At 37.9% G+C, this 23,087-nt stretch overlaps 2 protein-coding genes across 3 annotated transcripts in view; both read right to left on the bottom strand.

Moving 5' to 3' along the window:
- LOC134840042 (dehydrogenase/reductase SDR family member 7B-like) overlaps positions 1 to 2,747 on the bottom strand; it is a 28,746-nt gene extending 25,999 nt beyond the window's left edge. The window contains exon 1 of the mRNA XM_063855670.1: positions 2,364 to 2,747. Coding sequence (XP_063711740.1) covers positions 2,364 to 2,739 — 376 coding nt within the window. The 5' untranslated portion in view covers positions 2,740 to 2,747. The remainder of the gene's footprint in view (positions 1 to 2,363) is intronic.
- Positions 2,748 to 7,565: 4,818 nt separating this feature from the next.
- LOC134840735 (uncharacterized) lies at positions 7,566 to 13,150 on the bottom strand. 2 transcript variants are annotated; one of them, XM_063856748.1, is made up of 6 exons: positions 11,512 to 13,150; positions 11,321 to 11,439; positions 11,117 to 11,143; positions 11,013 to 11,051; positions 10,013 to 10,942; positions 7,566 to 8,004 (listed from the first exon to the last, which is right to left on the bottom strand). In XM_063856748.1, exons 1-6 carry the CDS (start codon positions 12,340 to 12,342, stop codon positions 7,758 to 7,760), a joined length of 2,193 nt encoding a protein of 730 aa, XP_063712818.1. In that variant the 5' UTR covers positions 12,343 to 13,150; the 3' UTR covers positions 7,566 to 7,757. The 2 variants fall into 2 exon arrangements, with proteins under 2 accessions (XP_063712818.1, XP_063712819.1); XM_063856749.1 differs by lacking the exon at positions 11,117 to 11,143.
- Between the last annotated feature and the right edge of the window lie 9,937 nt (positions 13,151 to 23,087).

The following is a 23,087-nucleotide window of genomic DNA, read 5'->3' as shown; positions in this document are numbered from 1 at the left end:
GATATGCCAACAGGACTGTACACGAGATGGGAGTTTGACACTGGTATGCAAAAATTCAAGGCCAGACATAATCGAACTCGCAACTTTGAGAATATGGTTATGTATTTTTATGAGGAAACAAGACCAAAATGTAAAATTGAGTGCTTTTTTACATCTGGAAAACAGAAAAAAAATCGACTGTTTTAATGTGGACGGTTACTGTGATCACTGTAAGACAGTGTTCGAAGCAATGGGATGTTACTACCACTTCTGTTCTTGTCAAAAAGCTCGTCCCTCCTTAACAGATCAGGATATTGAGCGAGGAAACAAGAAGAGAGATATGGATGACATGAGACTATGTGATCGTTAAGGATATGAGAAAGCAATAGGCCAACATCTTTGTTTTTCAAATGGTATATTTTTTGAATTATCTTTAAAAAAAACAGATCCTAGCTGGATTCCAATTGAGCCGTTAAGTACTAGAATCGCTGCGACTGTACTGAAAGCAGTCATACTGAGCGCAGGTGTAACTGATGCCAAATTAGCCTCCTATAATACCAAGCTGATAGCCTATTATTCCTTGAAAAAATTGTTTTGAGTACCAATCAGGTACCTGGATTATCAATACTCGAACGGTCAGCAATTGATTCTCCTTTTCTATGAGTTGATCGAACGGGTTTTTGTCTATAAAGGTTTTCTATCTATTTCAAACAATAATAAAAAGGTAAAAGTCTAGCAAAAGCATGTCAAAACATTCACGCAGAGGCGACGCAAAACAATACTAATATAAACAAGACTGCCCGTATCAGGGCGAAGCCCTGAATGTTCCGACTGCCTTTTAAGGTTTATCGAGCAGCAATAACAATTAAAAAAAATTGTAATAAAACAATGAAATTTTTTTTTTCAAAAACTTGAAATTTTTTATGAAAATCATCCTCCCCCACACGCCATATAAAGTATAAAAAGATAGATTTCGCTCCTTGTAACAAATCAATTATGGCAAATAAGCTTCTTTCAACCAATTTGGAACGGTTTCTAAGACGGATTAACTCTCTGCTTACGCGTTAATAGCGCGAAATATATTGCGCGTTAATTTTCCCAAATTGGCCAAAATGGCAATCTGTAAACCCCCATAACTTTATGAAAAATGGTCACAGGTAAAAAATCTTTTCAAATTTGAGCTCAAGAAAACAATAGCTTTTGAATGATGTACAAAATTCCGTCAAAAATGGTTAATTAAAAAGTCGAAATTTGTCTGAAGAAAAAACCCACCCAGAGCACAAATATTATGTTACTTTTGTATCGAAAGTCGGAACAAAAATAAGCGTCGAAAAAAAAAGAAAACTGTTTAAGACCGAGGTCTACCAAAATTATAAGTTTCGTAAGTCTCGGTAGAAGTTCATTTTAGGCCAAATGCTAGTCGTTTAAACAATAAATTAGCAACTTTACGAAACTTACGAAGACGCTACGAAGCCGACAATTTATGAGCAGACAAATGGAGCCAAAAAATGAATTTATTTTTACAATGTTAGGAATTTTCATGTCCCCCCCCAAAAAAAAAACTAAATTAAATTGAACATAACTCGCACCTGCAAGTTCAAGGAAAATTGCTTAAAGAACAAGAAAAATCTGTAATAAGGCGACTAAGACGACACTCTTTGAGCAGGCACAAGTTAAGCCGATAAAAAAAGGTTAAACATATATTTTTTTAATTTTCAGTTCCCCTGAAACTACATTTAACAACACTTGCACTTGCAACTACACAGAGAATTGCTTACAGCAAAATCATTGATGGGGTTATTAGGCCGACAAAACATGCAAAGTCCGACAATTCAATTTTACCAGAAAAAAATTCAACTAAAAACATACTGAAAAAACAAAGTCTGGCTCCAAACCTGACCTTAGGGTCCAAAAGGAACGACGATGTCTCTAGACCAAATGCGAATGTGTCTGAAGGATCTTAAGCTTCAATAATAAAGCCAGTAATTCAAGCATGTAGGATTTGAAGGAAAATTGTTTACGAAAAAAGTCTGGATCCCGATAACAATCCCGATAACAACAAAGCTGTTTTGGCAAGTGTAAAGAATCAATGGTTGCTTGGTTTTCTAGAGTTTTGACTTTTGAGTTTACCGCCATAATGAATTTTCAGCAAATATGACTTCAGCACAACCTAATTTGTCCTGAACAAATACATTACCTCTAGTCCAATTGGGCCGAAGAAAATTTGAGTTTGTAAGCAAATTAAAATAAGCATTTGAATGAATTCAATTATTGTCTTGAAGTATGTATTTCGAATTGATAACACTTGGTAATCGCAGGCGTAAAAATGGCAAACTGAAATTCTAAAAAAAATCTTACCTAACGATTTTAAAAAACTGACCAACCGTGTCCGAAACACTCAAGAACCTCTTTGGCTCGATCGTCGATTTCTTCCAATTTTGCTAGATCGGCCTGAACAACCGCTATATCACTATTCCTCTTTTCTTTCTCGGCACAAGATGCAAGCATTTCTTCTTTCAGGGTTTGTAACAACTCCTTTCTCCTAGCTATCATTACAACTTTAGATCCATGGTCGAAGCAGAATTTGGAGAGTTCCTTTCCGATTCCAGAGCTGGCACCAGTCACGCAGATGACTTTGTTTTGCAAAGAACAACATAACATCTTACGAGGAACTGGCTTGCGTGCTAATAATCTATACGCCAAGCCAGTTATAACAATCGCGATAGGTATTAGAAAATACAGGGACATTATGTCGGCCATTTCCAGAAGCCTCTGAAAATCCAAATATCTTCACTTCCTTCGACAAAACACTCATGTTACTCTTTCGATTAGTTCTCAACAAAATACGATTCTTTTAATAGTTCTCAAGTATTTAGGTATCACCTACAACTCAAAAAACCATTTGCGAAAAACAACGATTAAACAAGACTTTACAGAGGCGGAGCAGAGTTTCGCATCACTTGCGATACAACGCAAGCGCAGCATTGCAAATTAGCTGAAGGAACAATAGAATTACTAACTATTAGGAAAAAACGAACGTTCAATTTCAGAAAAACAGCCGAGAATCTTAAACACCTGCATAAAAGAGCAGCACTCAGCGGCCACTAACCAGACAACACAGAGGACGCCCATTCAGACAAAAACAAAACAATGTCATAAGAATAGTCAAAAAAATTTTGAGGGATGAAAAAATTTAAGCTTCTACTCCACAAACAACCTGAATTTCGTTTCAAAATGACATTCCATTTTAGCGTTTCAAGCGATAGAAAATACTAAACCAGACGAAGCTATTTTAATTTAAAAAAATATAAAAATAAAAAATAAAAACCTGAGTTGTGACCAGACTAGATTGACAAAAACCAGAGTAAATTTACAAGAAAACAGGAAGAACAATTATCATCGAACATAATAGCTGTTTTTTAAATCAGAGAAAAATCCATACTTAGCATAACATAGGCGCTACGCGCAATACACCGAAGGCATAGAAACTGAAGCAAAAACCAACCAACTTGAACAACTAATAATTGAAGAATAACAGTTCTAGAACAAAAAATCGTACTAATACATGTATACACCAAAATTTTGCTATATCGAGAAAGAGCCTGAAATAACAGTTCTAGAACTAAAAATCGTACTAACACATGTATAGGTTAAATTTTTGATATATCAACGAAGATCATAAAATAACACTTCTAGAACTAAAAATCGTACTAACACATGTATACACCAAAATTTTACTATATTGACAAAGAGCCTGAAATAACAGTTCGTGAGCTAAAAATCGTACGAACACATGTATACACCAAAATTTTGCTATATTGGCAAAGATTTTGAAATAACAGTTCGAGAGCTAAAAATCGTACTAACACATGTATACGTCAAATTTTTGCTATATTGACAAAGATCATGGAATAACAGTTCTAGAGCTGAAAATCGTACTAACACATGTATACACCAAAATTTTGCTATATTGACAAAGATCATGGAATAACAGTTCGAGAACTAAAAATGGTACTAACACATGTATACAATAAAATTTTGATATATTGACAAAGATCATGAAATAACAGTTCGAGAACTAAAAATCGTAATAACACATGTATACACTAAAATTTTGATATATTGACATAGATCATAAAATAACAGTTCGAGAACTAAAAATGGTACTAACACATGTATACGCTAAAATATTGCTATATTGACGAAGAGCCTGAATAAACGTTGTAGAACTAAAAATCTTACTAACACATATATACACCAAAATTTTGCTATATTGACAAAGAGCCTGAAATATTGACAAAGGACCTGAAATAACAATCGTAGAACTAAATGTCGTACTTACGCATTGTAGATCAATTTCTATAGCTATAATAAAATACAAAAGATTGTGTTTGTATGTGTAGCAAAACGCCTCCTGTCGTTTCAATCGGCCAATCGTATAAATTGGCATGTAGACTCATATGGGTCTCCGGAATAACTAAAAATCGTACTTACACATATACTTACAAGAAAGAGCTAAAATGAAAAAAAGCTATTAGTCTTATTATATTGAGAAATTGTGAAGCAGTCTCAGAATTGACAGTATGTAGCAGTAAAACAATCCGAAAAACAAATCCAAAAAACAAAAAAAATACTTGCAAAGACATGACACAGATCTGAAAAATGTACCAATGTTGGTATTCATGAACAAAACTTCAATCAGGTAAAGATATCAGTTAAGTATTCCACGAAATCAAGTTCAAATTCAACCTTCAAAAACCGGCAAGTAATAAAAATGACATAAAACTTCAACGTTCAGCGTCAAACTGATTACGGAACGTCAAATTGAAACGGACGCCATTCCATTTCTCAAACGATCCATCGGGTGCAGTGGATCCTCTCAAGATGCTGTGCTTCCAGTCTTTCTGGCAAGCTCCGAGCATGGTAAAAACGCTACCATGTGGCAACAAAACAGAAACTTCAGAGCGCCGCGTGGTCCCGTTTCTTTTCATTGCAAAGCGTCGGGTGGCTCCAAGGGATACGCTGGCAATGGTTGGATAATCAGGAATACCACGTTCGTTGTCAGCGTGAAATCCAACTCCCTAAAAATACTGATAGGCAAAGTACATTTTCTATGTTATCTAATTGTTATGACTGTATTTTGTGATATTACTTCTTCGAGGGAACAATAAATGTTGATGAGGACACTGTTGAAGGAAACTTTGAGTTCTTTCTCCAACAAGGTCTTTAACAACAACAACTGTGGTGACCAAGAGTTGTTGGGCGGCTGGCGAACGCTTCCATATGAGTATGGAACCTCTGAAATCCACTTGACAGAGCGCCCGTTGACATGTGTCCAAGATTCCTGTTTGTATGATTTGTAAAGCTCTGCAAAGAGGGAATCAGCTATGCTCAAAACAGATTTATTGCAACCGTCAAGGGAAATTTGAGAGACGCCAAACACTGAAGATGAGCTGATAGTAAACGGCTGCAAAAATAAAATTATGACATTTAAGTGCTCAGTGGAATACAACAGAAAAAAAAATAGAATAGACAAAAAGTATTTACCACGACAGATGTCAAAAGAGTTAAGGATACTCTCTCACAAATTAATTTCGCCAAATTCAGGCAGCCCATTTGCGACAAATGAACACCATCGGTAGATAAATGTGTGTAGCGCAATAGTCCAACGGGAATAAATGACCAATCTGAAGACTTGATGGCTGTATCCAACGCGCGGATTTCACGGAAAAAAGTCCTTGCGAACAAGTGGACTAAAAATACAATGTAAATTATTTTTTCTCTAAACTTCATTAAAAAAACAGCAAAACCGATACCTGATGAACAATGTACATTATTATTATTACTGAATTAGTCATTTTATAAATAAATAAATAAAAGCAAAAGTGAAATGTACAAATAATTAAATAGACATGAAAAAATATATATGAACAAATAACCAAACAAACAGACCCATAATATAAATAAATGAAAATAAAATAAATTAAATAAATACACACGCAGAAATAATAAAAGCAAAACTAAATGAAAGAAAGAATAATTAAATAAATAAACAAAACACGTGATAAAAATAAACAAAAATAAATATGTACATACATAAATTATAAATAAATATAAGCAAACTAAACATAATTAAATAAATAGAAGAACAGATAATTAAATAAATAAAGATGAACAAATAAAGAAACAAACATACGCAATCACGTGACATAGCGCGATATAGTCCAGCCCAGATGATAATTGATAACTGTGGACGTTATTTGTCGACACTTGACAACAGACAACATTAAAAAAAAAAACCCGTTACACGATACCATAACACCTTGACTAAAGTCTTCGGTGTAAATATCAGCCGACAAGAAATAAGCAGACAAACGAAAAACCGACAATTCAATCTTTCCTGGAAAGAAACTCTATTTCATATATACTGAAAAAAAAACAGAGTCCGGTCGAGAGCTTCGGGTGGAACACTCAAAAACTTTGGTTGTAAGAGCGACCGCCTTATCAGTGATCTGGCATCTATGCCGACAAAATTTGAGCATACACCAGTTGAACGAAAAAGAATTTATCATTTTTAAAAAAAAATCTTTCAAGTCTCCCTTGAAACTAGAATTAACAACTCTTGCAATTGCAATGACAGTTGCTTACAGAACGAGCAAAGCCCACAAAGTGGCAACTTAGCCGACAAAACTTGAGCAGACAAACGAAATCCGACAATTCAATTTTTAACGAAAAAAAATTGTTCATTTGGATACATTCTGAAAAAACAAGGTCCGGCAGAGACTCGAACTCCTGACCTTAGGTCGTGAAAGTGATAGCGTTACACCTAGACCAAGTGCAAACGAAGCTGAGAGGTTTTAAAAGAAGAAAATAAGTGGAAAAGAATTAGTTTTCCGGAAAAAGAATAATTCCCGATTAGTAGACACTTGCTCTCGCAAAGGTACTTATAATGAGAAAATTAGTACAAAAAGCGTCACAACAACAATTTTGAATTGCTAATGCTAGGCAGCAAAAACGCCATCAAACAAAAACAAATTATTTCAAAATTCCGGATTTGAATCTCCCACCTGTAAATTAGGAGTCTCGCGTCATCGCATCGGCGCCAGAGACGGTTAAAGTAGACTAAGACTAGCCACCAATGAAGAAGAAACATATTCTGACAAACTACTAATGTCTGGAACGATTCTTCAGAGACCCCAAATGAACACTTTTATTTGCTATTTAAGGTTGTGAAAAAATGGATTCATAATTGTACACTACACTCCATTTGTGTAATGAATCAAGCAATACAGATTTCCTCAAACAAGTTTTTCACTTGAAAAAAGTCTTTATTCCGATTTCATCACTCTAGCACATACTATGAAAAAGCCGTAAGGGTGCCTCCAAAAGTTTCACCAATATTTGCGACTTCGATTAAAACAAAATAATACTCGTACTCTAGCTTTACGTTTGCTGAAGCGCTCATGTGGAAAAAAAAATACGCATTGATAAAACAAACCAAGCATTATCAGCTTTTTCTGTACAAAAACTGTAAGCAATGAATTGAAAGTCGACTTGAAACCCTTTCTTGTCTCTTTTTCAAAAAGTAAGAACGAACATAAATTTCGATAATAAATTTTGCAATAACAAATCAGAGACAGTCAATATCATACATCTGGACATAGTAAGCATACATAGTTAATAGTAAAGATAAGAGAGAAAAAAGCGAGGACCTAATTAAGAGCAACAAAGAACAGAATCATCTCGGATCGAATCAGTTTTCAAATTGACTTCAACTGCTAGAACATTCCTCCTCCCCTTCTATTGTTATTGTTGTTCCGTCTGGGGAAGTTGCCCCCCATTCCTCCCCTGCCCCCTATCTGCTGGTTGAACTGGTTCTGTATTCCTTGCTGATTCTGCTGTTGGCTCCACATTCCCATGCCTCCTCCCCCCTGTTGCGGCATCTGCTGCTGCTGATGCACTCCTCCCCTCCCCCCAACTCCCCCTCCGAACTCCATTGCACTCCATTGAGGATCCTGTCTCGTCCTAATTTAATCATTCAGTCATTAAACTCAGCCAACAGATAGTTGGAAAAGAATCAATGAACGCAAACTGAAAAAAATACTGACTAACAACAAAGAAAAAATTAGATGACTTGCCTTAGAACTATTTGAATTTCAAGAACTAGCGTGTAACGCACCCTCGGTGCTTCGAAGTTTTAATAACTCTAAGAAACCACATATTTTGGAAATAAGACCTGCATCCTTTGAGTGTACTTTGACAGCAGCCCATTACAGGGTTGGTAATTACAAACTTTTCAAAGTTTTCTATTCAAGCTTTTTAATACAAATTTTGAAAAACCATAAAACTTTGTGAAGTTTTACATAAGTTCTTTGAAAAAATTTAAAATCAACCAAGAAACGTCACATCTCGGATACTAACAGCAATGAGAACTTGCATTTGGACGCAAGATTTGCCACTTCTGAGAGTACTCTTACTCTTACAGTACCCAACAACAACTTACCGAAATTCAAATTTTGAGAAACTTCAAACTTTAGTTTTCTAAAAAAGATATATTTTTTCAAAACCAGAAAAAAACGTCAAACTCGAAAACTACCAAGATTTGAGCAGTCTTTTTTGAAGGCAATATTCGCAACCCTTGACAATAATCTGAGAGCACACAACTACAGGGTTGGGAATTTCATTGTGAAATATTTTGTAATTTAAGTTTTCTGATAATTTCTTAAATCACAAAAACCCCCGTATCTCGAAACTAAAAAGATTTGTGCATTCATAATTGGAGGCCTAATTTTTGCAACTCCTGAGATTACTCTGACAGCCCCCACCTACAGGTTAAGAATTTCAAATTTTGAAAAAGTTTTTATTTAAGTTTTCGGCAAAAAAACTTCATATCTGGAAAACCAACAAGATTAGAGCACTGATATTTAAAGGCAAGATTCGCAACCCCTGAGAATCTGAGAATACTTTGACAGTCCCCACTACAGAAATGCGAACTTCAATTTTTTAAGAAAAAATTAAATTTGTTTTCTAACATTTTTTTGAGAAAACCGAACTTCACTATAGAGATGGGAACTTCAAATTTTGTGAAATGTTTTAAATATAAGTTCTCTGAAACATTTGGAAAAAAAATCCTAAAAAACTTCATATCTAAGGATTTAAGCAGTCATATTCAGAGGCAAGATTTGCAACCCCTGAGCGTACCCTACCAGTTTCCAACAACAGGATTAAGATTTTCAAAGTTTTAGAATTTTTTAAAACCTAAGTTTTTGAAAACATAAAAAAAAACGTCATATCTCGAAAACTACAAGGATTTGAGAAGTTAGATTTGGCAAGATTCGCAACTACTGAGGGTACCATGACAGCACCCAACAATAGGGCGAGAATTTCAAAAATTCATCTAGGGAGGCTAGAATTGCAAAGCCTGGGAAAACCCTGAAAGCATCCCAGTATTGGGTTGTTAATTTCAAACTTGATTAAATAAACACTGAATTCAAACTGGAAAATCGAAAAAAAAAATCTTAACCATTTCAATATACGATATAGCTTAAATGCGCGAAAATTCTTTTGTTAAAGATTTTAACATAATAATAAATAATAACAAAATTGAAAAAGCTTAAACATGGCGAGATAGTGGAGCCCGCATTTAAATATATAATAGATACATAATTGGTGCTTTTTCGATAAAATTAACCCAAATTAGGAAAACAGGATCAATCGGTAAATTATTTATTCCGCTGGAAAAACTGAAAATCTACTTGCGGAAATAGAAACCGATCAGGATTTGGATTTTAGAGCTTTTTACACTCTTGTTCGATAGAAAATTATCACGCTAGATTGATTATTTATCTTCAAATTGCTATTTATGGAAGTTTGATATTCTGACATCTGACCTGATTATTTGTTTGGTACACTAGAGAGAAATTGCGGCCAACAATTTCTCAGAAATGCTAAGGATAATGCCATAATCATAGTCAGAGAGACAAACGCAATAACTCGATTAAATTTCAAAGACAGGGAAGTCATCAAAATTTACCTTTTAGCGGGTATATTCTGATTCTGCTGGGAAATTGAACCGAATGAGTCACCAGTAGCTCGCACTATTCGTGCTCCGCTGCTCATCTGCTGCTGTGAGTTATTACCAATCCCCACCATAGCAGCAGCTGTCTGGAATGCCGTGGCACTTTGGTTCTGGTTTTTGTTGCCGCCTTGTACCCGGATAGCCACCGGGGCTGGAGCTACAACTCGGGTAACATTCCTAGTATTTAGAGCGGGTTTCGTGTGTTTAGAAAGGTTAGAAAAAGAACTAGATGCAAGATTTTGATTCTCTACAGGAGGAGTGCCTCCCAGAGTTCGCACGGGGAGTTTTATAGGGTTTAATGATGTCACAGTTCTCACGTTAGGCTGTTGACTTATAACGCCGAGCTTAGAAGTTGGAGGACTCGGTGATGGCCCCGTAATTGGGACTATTTTTCTCTTGGGGGCCAAGGATCTCTGAGACGCAGAACCTGCCTCATTTTGGACCAATGTCGATGACTCCTTGTCATCGGCATCATCTAACACTTCCAAAATTACAATTTCAGATTCCAGTTCATTCGCAGCGTTTTTAGAATTATCGCCTTCGATTTCAACATCCTCGCTTTCATCTTCAATGGTAATACCACTACTGATGTTCAAATCAGTATTGTTAGAATCAGCCGCACCTGGCGTTACTACCTCAAAAATATCCTCCGAAAAATCAGTATTGCCACTTGCTTTATTTTTCGAAGCACTTTCTTTATTCAAAAGTAAAAGTTTTGTGCTACAATCGTCTGGTTTTGATGCATCGACTACCGATATATCTGGCGAAGCGCTTTTTGTGGGTGCACCAAATTTAGCATCGGCTGATTGACCCAGAGTCCTATTTTGCACATTCTGGTTATTGGAACTATTCGCAACCAGAGAACCTGAACCTTGGGTGCCAGTTCTGAAACAAATGTAATCTCTTTCTAACTGTTCATTGGATTTTAAATCCAATAATAATTGCCTGTACTTACTTGACGGGTTTAAGGTTTACAGCTCCCAGTTTCACAACGCTGAAAACCAGTTTAAATTTCAATTACAACTATTGCCTAATGATAATAGATTTGTGATATATTACCTAGGGCTTGATGCAGCTGTGCTAGCGCTAAAAGCAGAATGCGTTTTTAAAATGTCTATGAATTTTATCGACTCAAATTACTCTAGATTTTTTTACTGAAACTAAAATGCAGACATTTCTGATATGGAAAAAAAAAACTTTTTTTATCATCTGTTATTTTTGTTAGTGAGTACTAATTTAGATAGTTTAATGATGACCAAAAACCTGTCAGTGATGACTCCTTTGTCTTGTACATTGGAAGCTGGCGATCCCAACACCGCGCACTTACATGTTTTGATCTGAGAACCTACCGAGAGTTTTGACTTAATTTCGTCGACCGTTTGCTGAAACATAAATCAAGTATTTCACAATAAAGTTGTTGAAGGAAGAGGACATTTCAGGAAATGTTTACTAACCGTGAAACTATCTTTTCCCATTGTCTGCAGAAGATAAGTGTCTCGAATCAGCTTTTGAACCTTAGAATCAAGTTGGCCTGCATTCGAATCGCCTGACACGGCTTCATTGGCAAACTTCGCAGTTGAGTTAATTTCTAAATCCGGTAAAGTTTCACTGGCTTGATATAGGTCTTCAACAGTAGGGTATTTCGCGCATTTTTCAAAGTACTGGGGGAACAAGTAGGGGTTCTCGGCAGGGCTAACATCTGGGGACTTTAAGTGACCTAAATTGTATCGACGCATTAGACTGTCGCGCCTCCATGAGTTCACATTTTCCAAAGCCGAAGACAGCAGAAGTAAAGAATCAGTAATTGATGTTTCAATGCGAGATTGAGTCAGCCGCCCTTTCGACATGGCATCCAAAAGACTAACTAATGGAAAAGCGACCCGCAAAAAATTAGGCATAAACTTCTGCGTTATCAATTCAGACTCTAGACACTCCGGAAGTAAGGTCGGGTTTACACTTTTAAACCAGGGATCAACCGGACGGACGTTAAGAAAAGGAACTTTAGGTGCTGTTAAAGCTATATTTCTTTTCAAGGTTTCCTCTGACACTGGACATTTAAAAATGTTAGATACTAAATTGTACACCGCTTTAGAAATGAAAGTCATATTTGCACCAACATCTTTCTGAGATAAATTATTCGAACTACCAATTTTATCAACCGGCACAAAAGATGGCCGACCACCATCAAATAGCTCGCATTCTTCTTCGAATAAAGATAGTTCGCTGTCAGAAACAGCCAAAAAATCTTGTTCATTATCAAAAAAATCCATCTCTGTAGCAGACATACCTGAAAAAAATTGTTATCAAAACTAAGGGATTGAGATGCTGTGCAATGGGCGCGGAAATCACTATATCCGATTTAAAAAATGAGCCAGCATTACTGCAATACAGTGTAAACAATAAAAAGCTTATAACCTCAAAAACTAACAAGGGCAACCTCCTGCTGTGCAAGGAGAACAGAATGTTCCGACCATACTCTAAAGTAAACTATATAATGTAAAATTCGCCCGAAGTACATACCGACGGAAAATAAAGCTAGGTTCTAAAACGACTGTGACATTCGACCAGAATGGACAAAACGCAATCTCTGCAGATTTCGAGTTTTAGCAGTGAACCTTCCGAGTTAGTGATTTTGAAGGATTAAGAAGGTTATTCGAACGATTGAACAAAACGTGAAGGTTGAAGGATTCGGAAATTCCTAAATTTTAAATTTTCGAAGTGATGACGTAACATTTCTGAGAAACGTCAGAAACGGCCATTTTGGCAAGAGAGCTAAAAGAAACAGAACAACATTAGGTGCGATAGCAAGAAGAACAAAAATTGTAATAAAAAAACGACAACGAATCACGGAATTGACAGAGAACGTTCCGAGTTGCAACTATTGTGTCGCTACAATAGTTGCAAGGCCGTTGCGAGCAACGGTGAAGGGTGGAAGACAGCCTTCCGGGTTACGGAGAAGTCAAGTTTAACGTGCTTGATTCAGTGGATTCAAGAATCCGGAAGGGTTTCGGGACTGAGACTTTTATCCTTTTACATAAACTTTTAGCTTCCTGTCATGTCCTGAATTGAATTTAATTAACATCTGGATTCATTTTGATAAGGATGAGAAGCTAGGAGTTGGGGGAAAGGGTTGATCCATCTTCGATGGAGATGATGATTTTTATCTACTGAACAAAAACAATAATAATTCAATAAATAGCAATAGCCCTGTTTTTAGGAGTGACCTCGTGGTCTGGGGATACTGAGACCCAGTCATGAGCTCACTACTCCTGCATGTAATTAAGTTAATTTGAGTGTTTTGACCGAAGCCGAAAGCAGTAACGTTTTTGTCGACCCGATGTTAGAAAATACCACCGAAAGTACTGGCTTGGTAGAGACGGTGAAAAGCATATAAAGCTCTGTTTAGACGTTAGCCAGTCGTCTTAGGACTTAGTTTTATTTTCCGTCGATATGTATCTTCAGGGCGAATGTTACATACATGTTTTTATGGCGCTCCTGGGTGTTATTCCTTTTAAAATCATGACCGGCAGAACCGTTAACGAGCACTCCGCGCCGAGCGGATGCTCACATTAACGCCCTTAATAGGCCTAAACCGCCGGGGCGGAAGGGTAGTTCGGAACGCGGAAGCCTTCCGGATTACCGTGAATAGCTTTTTAACCTAGTTAAGACCGAAAATTCACGAACCAGGAAGGGTGGGGGGATTCGCGTTCCCGTCCTTTCCTGAATGGTCCGTGACCAAAAACACTTAAAGATATATATAAAACCAAACAAAAAGTAGTATAGTACGCCAGAAAAACAAAAAACATTAAAAAAATAACCGAAAAAACCAAAAACAGTAAAAAAAATTCAGTAGAAATCATCCCCCGGACAAGATGTGATCCGACCCTCCCGTTTGTTTTTGGTAGATATATTGTTGTTACAGGCATTTATATCAGTCAGGATTGTTACGATCAATTTTGTGGCCCGTTTGTGAGGCTTGAACTGAAGGGTTATTTGAGCATTTAAGCACGTTAATGATAAATTGCGCTCAATCCGGAAGGGTCAGCTGATTTGCGCTCAATTCGGAGGGGTCTTGGGAGAAGACTGATCTGGCAAGCAGTACAAGGAGCAACAAAAAGGGGCTCAACGACAACAACAATCGACTGTTGGGTATCGTTAACAAGTTTTGTATCCCTTTTGGTACAAAAAGTAAGATAGTAATCTGTGGGGGGCTCGACAGTGCTGCACTGTAGTGACCCTTCACCGAACTGCGAATATCCGAGTTAAGCACCTTAATTCGGATATTAAACAAACCCGGAGGGGTATAGTATTACTAATATTATTACTAGTATAGCCTATATTAATACTCTTATACCGTTTTTCAGTGAAAAACACAGAAAGCAGACCGGTTTTTAGGGTCAAAATAGCGATATTTTGATTCCCCCAAAAGTCGCGATTTTTGAGATATCGATATTTTTTGAAACGGAAAAAAGCGCTAAGTTAGTGTGTTACATCGTAACTGCACTACCATAATAGATAGAACCGGTTAAGTTTAGTTCGAAAGTGGTTGGAACTATTTTGGTACCGAAAACCGAAATTTCGTGATCTACAAGTTTTAAAACCCGCTACCCGAAAGCCTTCCGGGTTGCAGAGAAATCGAACTTAACGTGTTTGATTTGGTGGATTCATCAATCCGGAGGGGTACAGGTAGCATAGTTTTTTGCAAATTTTTTCAACTAAAGCGTTTTAGATCGGGTCTTTTGCATTGAACTAGAAGAGTATAGGCCTTTTGAGCTCGGATCAATAATTTTTAGGTCGAAAGGACCAGATTTGCGGAAAAAGTTAGGCGGAACCTATAAGAGAGAAATTTCTTGACTTTAGAAAAAAAGACGTTTTGGCTAATAACTTTGGAACTACTAGGCATATTGAGTTGATCTTGGTACCAATAGATCAGAAATTAGCTGAGCTTACTGATAGAGACAAAATTTTTTCGGAAAAGTAAGCGTGAAAATTTTTTGAGGTTGTTTTTAGCAAATTCACCAATTTGGGAGGGTAGACCCTTCACGTTTTATAATTTTTTTTAGAAAAGCCCTGATACCCCTACCAAAAGGTAATAGCGGTTGAATAAAGTAACTTTAGGCTGTTCTAGACGAAAAGGGAAGGCTAAAGGCACAGCAAAAACTTAATCGAGCCGGAGTTAGGCGAGCGATAAGACCCTTCACCGTTAGCGTGAATTGTCAAATAAGAGGCTTAACTTCAATCCGGAAGGGTCTAGGAAAACATTACATACCCTTCCTAGTTAATTGAAAAAGCAAAATTGCATCGGAGAACGTATCCGGAGGGGTATAGGTTGAAAGAAGGAAGTCTCCGAAAAGCTAATTTTACAAAACCGGAGGGCTCTCAATCCGGAGGGGTAAAAAAAAACAAATAAGGAGGGGTCCGAATCCGGAGGGGGTCTTATAGTTGCTAATTCGGAGGGGTCCAAATCCGGAGGGGTCTTATAATAACTAATTCAGAGGGGTCCCCAATCCGGAGGGGTCTAGATTTTGTTAGTCCAGAAGGGTCCTATTTGTGCCAATCCGGAGCGGTATTATTTTATTAAAGGACTTAGGTAGACGGTAGAAAGACTAAAGTGACAGGTATTAGGTTATTAGCAGACAGGCTAGGAATCAGTGACTGCACTGATAACTTGCCTTTCAATAAAAACCAGACCAAAACAAAACAGGTCCGAACTCGGATATTCGCGACACTAAGTCTAAACTAAAAAGAGGGTAATTCATTGATGTGGATTGAAACCCAATACGTTTTTGTGAAAAGTGACTGCCCTGAGAATTTTAGTAGGTCTAGGTCGGGCAGTCCGAAGGCAGATTGGTAACACAGTACTCGTTGGGTGCAATAGACGCCCACTTGAGAAAATTACTGCCTTCAAAGTTTTGTCTGTTTGGTGCAGCACCGAGCAGGGAAAGCTTTTTCTTTAAAAGATAAGTTCGACTATTGTACTGCGACCGACTAAAAATACAGGACACATACGCTTTTTTATAGAGATATTCATATTCTGTCATTATATATTTTTTTTGCTTTTGATTTTAAATCAACATAAACTGTGCTTGATTGGGTAGTGAGTACACTATCTTTTAAATTGACTGATAACATCATATTGTGCTAGTTTCCAAATCTTACGACCAATAATCGGTTAGTGTGAATAAATTATATACAAACTGTACTCTGATAACATACAGGGATTCGTGGTCACTATTTAATAGAATCTTGTGAAATTTATTGTGTTGTGTCATTATTATTGTTAATAAAACTATAAGGTCTCTAGCAATCGAGTTAAGTGTATAGGCATTAAAAAGTGACAAATAGAGAATGAGTCTAGACAAGTCAAGGATACTAAAACGAAGTAATATCTCTAGGAAATTCATACCTGAAAAGCAAAGAAAAACGATGACCGATCCTTTTGTGGATTGGATCAAGCGATCCCGGACCGACAAAGGGGAGACGGTTTCAGGCAAAATGGACTGCATGGTTGTACAAGGACTGCATGGTTGTACGAATATGCGAAAAAGCATATGTCGAAGCACGGCAGGGTGTACAGTGAATATCAGCTGGACATTGGAGCAGGAGCTTTCAAGCGAGCTCTCGTGACTCATCGGAATGCAGTGACCACCGCTGTGAAAAGAATTTCCAGGACGAGTGAACGTAGTGGAAAGGAGAAGGCAGAGATGTTAAAGGAAGATTTGGAGAGAAACGTGACGTTGTGTCTCCACAACAGCTTCTGCAGGAACAGAGAATCTAATGTGGATCCCCTACCTTGTTGCAAACAAAGGTAGAAGAGCAGAAGTGTTGGAGGACGGCTTCCAACAGCGTCAGGATAGCTAACGACGTGTTGCAGGATACGGAAACTGATAGTGCAGAGTCAGTGTCACAGGAGGAAGAAATGGAACATTGACGAATGACCGAAAAACAAGATGCAAAAAGAGATGAAATTAGAAGAATTTAGACGTTTTAGAACTTCTAAACGACGGAAAAAGAAGAAAACAAAGGAGTTTCTTAGTTTTAATATTCAGGACGATAACAAGCAAGATTTCCGAAGGGAAAAAGCATAGTAGGATAATTTTAGCTTGTTGGTTGGCAGGACTGTCCTGCAAACCAACACCTTTTAAATCTAGGAGAAAAAGTTTTAATCGGGACATTGACATTGGAAGTCAGAAAATATGTTTTATCTTAGGTCATATCCTCAATGTGCAGATTAATGAAAGAATTTGAAGGCTATAGTGATGTGGTACGATGCCATTTATATTCTGCAGTGAGTCGATGTGACGTGGATAAAAGTAATTTCGTGCATTTTGTAAATTCTGTTCGATGACACTGTATCTATTTTACGAACATTGCGAGACTTAATGAGGACATTGACCGGAATGTCCGGGGAGTATGTGACATTCGACAAGAATGGACAAAATGCAATCTCTGCATATTTCGAGTTTTAGCAGTGAACCTTCCGAGTTAGTGATTTTGAAGGATTAAGAACGTTATTCGAACGATTGAACAAAACGTGAAGGTTGAAGGATTCGGAAATTCTTGAATTTTAAATTTTCGAAGTGATGACGTAACATTTCTGAGAAACGTCAGATACGGCCATTTTGGCAAGAGAGCTAAAAAGAAACAGAACAACATTAGTTGCGATAGCAAGAAGAACAAAAATTGTGATAAAAAAACGACAACGAATCACGGAATTGACAGAGAACGTTCCGAGTTGCAACTATTGTGTCGCTACAATAGTTGCAAGGCCGTTGCGAGCAACGGTGAAAGGTGGAAGACAGCCTTCCGGGTTACGGAGAAGTCAAGTTTAACGTGCTTGAATCAGTGGATTCAAGAATCCGGAAGGCTTTCGGGACTGAGACTTTTATCCTTTTACATAAATTTTTAGCTTCCTGTCATGTCCTGAATTGAATTTAATTAACATCTGGATTCATTTTGATAAGGATGAGAAGCTAGGAGTTGGGGGAAAGGATTGATCCATCTTCGATGGAGATGATGATTTTTATCTACTGAACAAAAACAATAATAATTCAATAAATAGTAATAGCCCTGTTTTTAGGAGTGACCTCGTGGTCTGGGGATACTGAGACCCAGCCATGCGCTCACTATTCCTGCATGTAATTAAGTTAATTTGAGTGTTTTGACCGAAGCCGAAAGCAGTAACGTTTTTGTCGACCCGATGTTAGAAAAGACCACCGAAAGTACTGGCTTGGTAGAGACGGTGAAAAGCATATAAAGCTCTGTTTAGACGTTAGCCAGTCGTCTTAGGACTTAGTTTTATTTTCCGTCGATATGTATCTTCCGGGCGAATGTTACAGACTGGTTAGCGTCTAAACACAGCTCTACATGCTTTTCACTGTCTCTGCCGAAGCCAGTTTTTTTGGTGGTCTTTCTAATATCGTGTCGACAAAAAAAACGTTACTGTTTCCGGCTTCGATCAAAAAGCTCTAATTACCCTAAATATATGTTATGTGAATAAACGTTATTTGAAATAGAAGCCGCGGCAAAGGCATATGCAAAAAACGTACGGCAAACCCCAAGAGACAAAGCCGTTGAAAAAACGAGGAAATATCTCAAGGATAATGGGTTGCTGGCTGTGCCTTTTAATAAGGGGGTTGGTTTTTGCATAATGAGGAAACAAACGTATGAATCAAAGCTGGAATCCTTGTTGCAATCTGCTCAGTTTGTAAAAGAAGATGCAACCACTGAAGAGATTATACTGAAAATTGAGAAGGAATGTGACATTCGACCAGAATGGATCAAAATGCAGATTCAGCAGATTCGGAAATTTAGCAGCAAACCTTCCGAATTGACGGTTTTAAGCGATTAACGACGTTATTGGGACGATTAGTCAAACGGTGAAGGTCAAGATATTCTGGTATTTTGAAATTTTAAAAATTCGAAGTGTGACGTCATATTTCTGAGAAACGTCAGAAACGGCCATTTTGGCAGAGCGTCAGGCCTAAACCGCCGGGGCGGAAGGGTAGTTCGGAACGCGGAAGCCTTCCGGATTACCGCGAATAACTATTTAACCTAGTTAAGACCGAAAATTCACGAATTAGGACGGGTTGGGGGATCGGCCATTCCCTCGTTCCCTGAGAGGTTTGTGACCAAAAACACTTAAAGATATATATAAAACCAAACAAAAAGTAGTATAGTACCCAAGAAAAACAAAAAACATTAAAAAAATAACCGAAAAAACCAAAAACAGTAAAAAAAAATTCAGTAGAAATCATCCCCCAGACAAGATGTGATCCGACCCTCCCGTTTGTTTTTGATAGATATATTGTTGTTACAGGCATTTATATCAGTCAGGATTGTTACGATCAATTTTGTGGCCCGTTTGTGAGGCTTGAACTGAAGGGTTATTTGAGCATTTAAGCACGTTAATGATAAATTGCGCTCAATCCGGAAGGGTCAGCTGATTTGCGCTCAATTCGGAGGGGTCTTGGGAGAAGACTGATCTGGCAAGCAGTACAAGGAACAACAAAAAGGGGCTCAACGACAACAACAATCGACTGTTGGGTATCGTTAACAAGTTTTGTATCCCTTTTGGTACAAAAATTAAGATAGTAATCTGTGGGGGGGCTCGACATTGCTGCACTGTAGTGACCCTTCACCGAACTGCGAATATCCGAGTTAAGCACCTTAATTCGGATATTAAACAAACCCGGAGGGATATTTTATTACTAATATTATTTCTTAAATAGCCTATATTAATACTCCTATATCGTTTTTCAGTGAAAAACACAGAAAGCAGACCGGTTTTTAGGGTCAAAATAGCGATATTTTGATCCCCCCACAAGTCGCGATTTTTGAGATATCGATATTTTTTGAAACGGGAAAAAGCGCTAAATTAGTGTGTTACACAGTAACTGCACTACCATAATAGATAGAACCGGTTAAGTTTAGTTCGGAAGTGGTTGGAACTATTTTGGAACCAAAAACCGAATTTTCGTGATTTTTGAGAAAACGAAACACTATAAATTCAGAAAATTTTTTGAAATTTTTGAGTTAGAGCAGTAAAAATAGTTGTTCGGACAACGTCCACTAGTGAATCTACAAGTTTTAAAACCCGCTTCCCGAAAGCCTTCCGGGTGTCAGAGAAATCGAACTTAACGTGTTTGATTTGGTGGATTCATCAATCCGGAGGGGTACAGGTAGCATAGTTTTTCGCAATTTTTTTCAACAAAAGTGTTTTAGATCGGGTCTTTTGCATTGAACTAGAAGAGTATAGGCCTTCTGAGCTCGGATCAAAAGTTTTTAGGTCGAAAGGAACAGAATTGCGGAAAAAGTTAGGCGGAACCTATAAGAGAGAAATTTCCTGACTTTAGAAAAAAGACGTTTTGGTTAATAACTTCGGAACTACTGGGCATATCCAGTTGATCTTAGTACCAATAGATCAGAATTTAGCTGAGCTTACTGATAGGGACAAAAGTTTTTTGAAAAAGTAAGCGTGAAAAGTTTTTGAGATTGTTTTTAGCAAATTCACCAATTTGGGAGGGTAGACCCTTCACGTTTTATAAATTTCTTTTAAAAAAGCCCTTACACCCCTACCAAAAGGTAATAGCGGTTGAATAAAGTAACTTTAGGCTGTTCTAGAAGAAAAAGGAAGGCTAAAGGCACAGGAAAACCTTAATCGAGCCGAAGTTAGGCGAGCGATAAGACCCTTCACCGTTAGCGTGAATTGTCAAATAAGAGGCTTAACTTCAATCCGGAAGGGTCTAGGAAAGCAGTACATACCCTTCCTAGTTAATTGAAAAAGCAAAATTGCATCGGAGAACGTATCGGGAGGGGTATAGGTTGAAAGAAGGTAATCTCCGAAAAGCTACTATTACAAACCAGAGGGCTCCCAATCCGGAGGGGTCTTATATTAGCTAATTCGGAGGGGTCCCAATCCGGAGGGATCTTATATCTACTAACTTAGAGGGGTCCCAATCCGGAGGGGTCTAAATTTTGTTAGTCCGGAAGGGTCCTATTTTTTTTTCCAATCCGGAGGGGTATTATTTTATTAAAGGACTTAGATAAACGGAAGAAAGACTAAAGTGAGAGCTATTAGGTTATTAGCAGACAGGCCAGGAATCAGTGACTGCACTGGTAACTTGCCTTTCAATAAAAACCAGACGAAAACAAAACAGGTCCGAACTCGGATATTCGCGACACTAAGTCTAAACTAAAAAGAGCGTAATTCATTGGTGTGGATTGAAACCCAATAAGTTTTTGTGAAAAGTGACTGCCCTGAGGATTGTAGTAGGTCTGGCTCGGGCAGTCCCAAGGCAGATAGGTAACACAGTACTCGGTGGGTGCAATACACGCCCGCTTGAGAAAATTACTGCCTTCAAAGTTTTGTCTGTTTGGTGCAGCACCAAGGAGGGAAAGCTTTTTCTTTAAAAAAAAATAAAAAAATAAGTTCGACTATTGTACTGCGACCGACCAAAAGTACAATACACATACGTTTATTTCATAGAGGTATTCATATTCTGTCATTATATATTATAGTTTTTCTTTTTGTTTTTGATTTTAAATCAACATAAACTGTGCTTGATTGAGTAGTGAGTACACTATCTTTTAAATTGACTGATAACATCATATCTTACGACCGATAATCGGTTAGTGTGAATAAATTATTTACAAACTGTACTCTGATAACATACAGGGATTCGTGGTCACTATTTTATAGAATCTTGTGAAATTTTTTGTGTTGTGTCATTATTATTGGTAGTCAAACTATAAGGTCACTAGCAATCGAATTAAGTGTATAGGCATTAAGAAGTGACAAATTGAGAATGAATCTAGACAAGTCAAGGATACCTAAACGAGGTAATAGCTCTAGGAAATTCATACCTAAAAAGCAAAGAAAAACGATGACCGATCCTTTTGTGGATTGGATCAAACGAGCACGGACCGACAAAGCGGAGACGGTTTCAGGCAGAATGGTTGAAGCGAGAAGTCAGAAGACCTCAGAAGAGAGAAAAGAAATGTTGGTAGTGGAGGTCAATACAGACCAGGTCATGAATAACAACCAGGAAGTACATGGACTGGAAGGGAGAGGCAGAAGGCTGGCGAGTGAATCTACTCCGATAGAACAAGGCCATGATTTTGCCACTTCCACCGGGACATTGGATCGAGAGGAGATGTCGGAACTGTCCGACATCTCAACTGAAATAGCGGCAACTAGAAGATCTCCAGACAGACAACACTATGATGGCAGGCGGAACTGAGGAACAAACAACGTCATCATCGTTCTCAGAAAGAATGAGGAACACCTTAGGAAACATCTTTCCATTCACCATGGGAGGGGGCACAGGAAATGAAGGTGAATCCCAGGAGGAAGAGGACGAAGAAGAGCAAGTGGACTTTGTGTCTCAAGGCAGCCTCAATAGTTCGACCCAGGAGAATGAGGCATACGCGGAAAGAGAGACTGGAACCATGGACAAATTTGGTGTGGTGAGAACGATAAGCAAAGAGGTAAACACACCGGGCCAGTCGAGAGGCTTCGCGATTATGACAAATTCAGAGCCGCAACCTGGGGAGAGTAGAAATAGAGGGTTAGGCAACGCATTGGCGGATCCTGAGGTGGATAATGAAAAGACGTCGAGGCAGAGAGTCAAGGCCCAAATCTCGACCAGCACGAAGCTACCTGGGACCGACAGGGTTACACCTCCACTAGTGACGCCACTCGTGGATAACGGGGCAGCACTAGAAGAAGCCTTGAACATCATAGTGGACAGTTTAGGAGAACAAAATGAACAGATGTCCATAAGAATGAATGAACTAGAAAGAGCAGTTCACATTGAAAGAGAAAGTCTGCGGGAAGAAATAAACCGCAATAGACAAGAAGCTGGTAGGAGCGAAAAACGCTTGAAAGAAAGAACAGACGAGCATATAGCGAAGAACTTGTCGCGAAAGACAAGAGAAGCGGAACAGAGAGAGTTACGCTTAAGAGACGACATGGAGAAGTTAAGAGTTCAGCAAGAGCAGTCTCTTGGGACTCTTGACACAAAGATAG

Source organism: Symsagittifera roscoffensis, chromosome 2 (assembly GCF_963678635.1).
Source record: "Symsagittifera roscoffensis chromosome 2, txSymRosc1.1, whole genome shotgun sequence".
NCBI classification, from domain to species: Eukaryota; Metazoa; Xenacoelomorpha; order Acoela; family Convolutidae; genus Symsagittifera; species Symsagittifera roscoffensis.
This window is presented reverse-complemented; position numbering and strand designations above follow the sequence as displayed.

Coding starts and splice junctions, on each gene's coding strand:
- LOC134840735 (XM_063856748.1), bottom strand. CDS start 12,342: ATGTCTGCTACAGAGATGGATTTTTTTGATAATGAACAAGATTTTTTG. Junction 11,440..11,511: donor TGGGAAAAGATAGTTTCACG/GTTAGTAAACAT, acceptor TTTATGTTTCAG/CAAACGGTCGACGAAATTAA. Junction 10,943..11,012: donor GTAAACCTTAAACCCGTCAA/GTAAGTACAGGC, acceptor CATTTGTTTCAG/AACTGGCACCCAAGGTTCAG.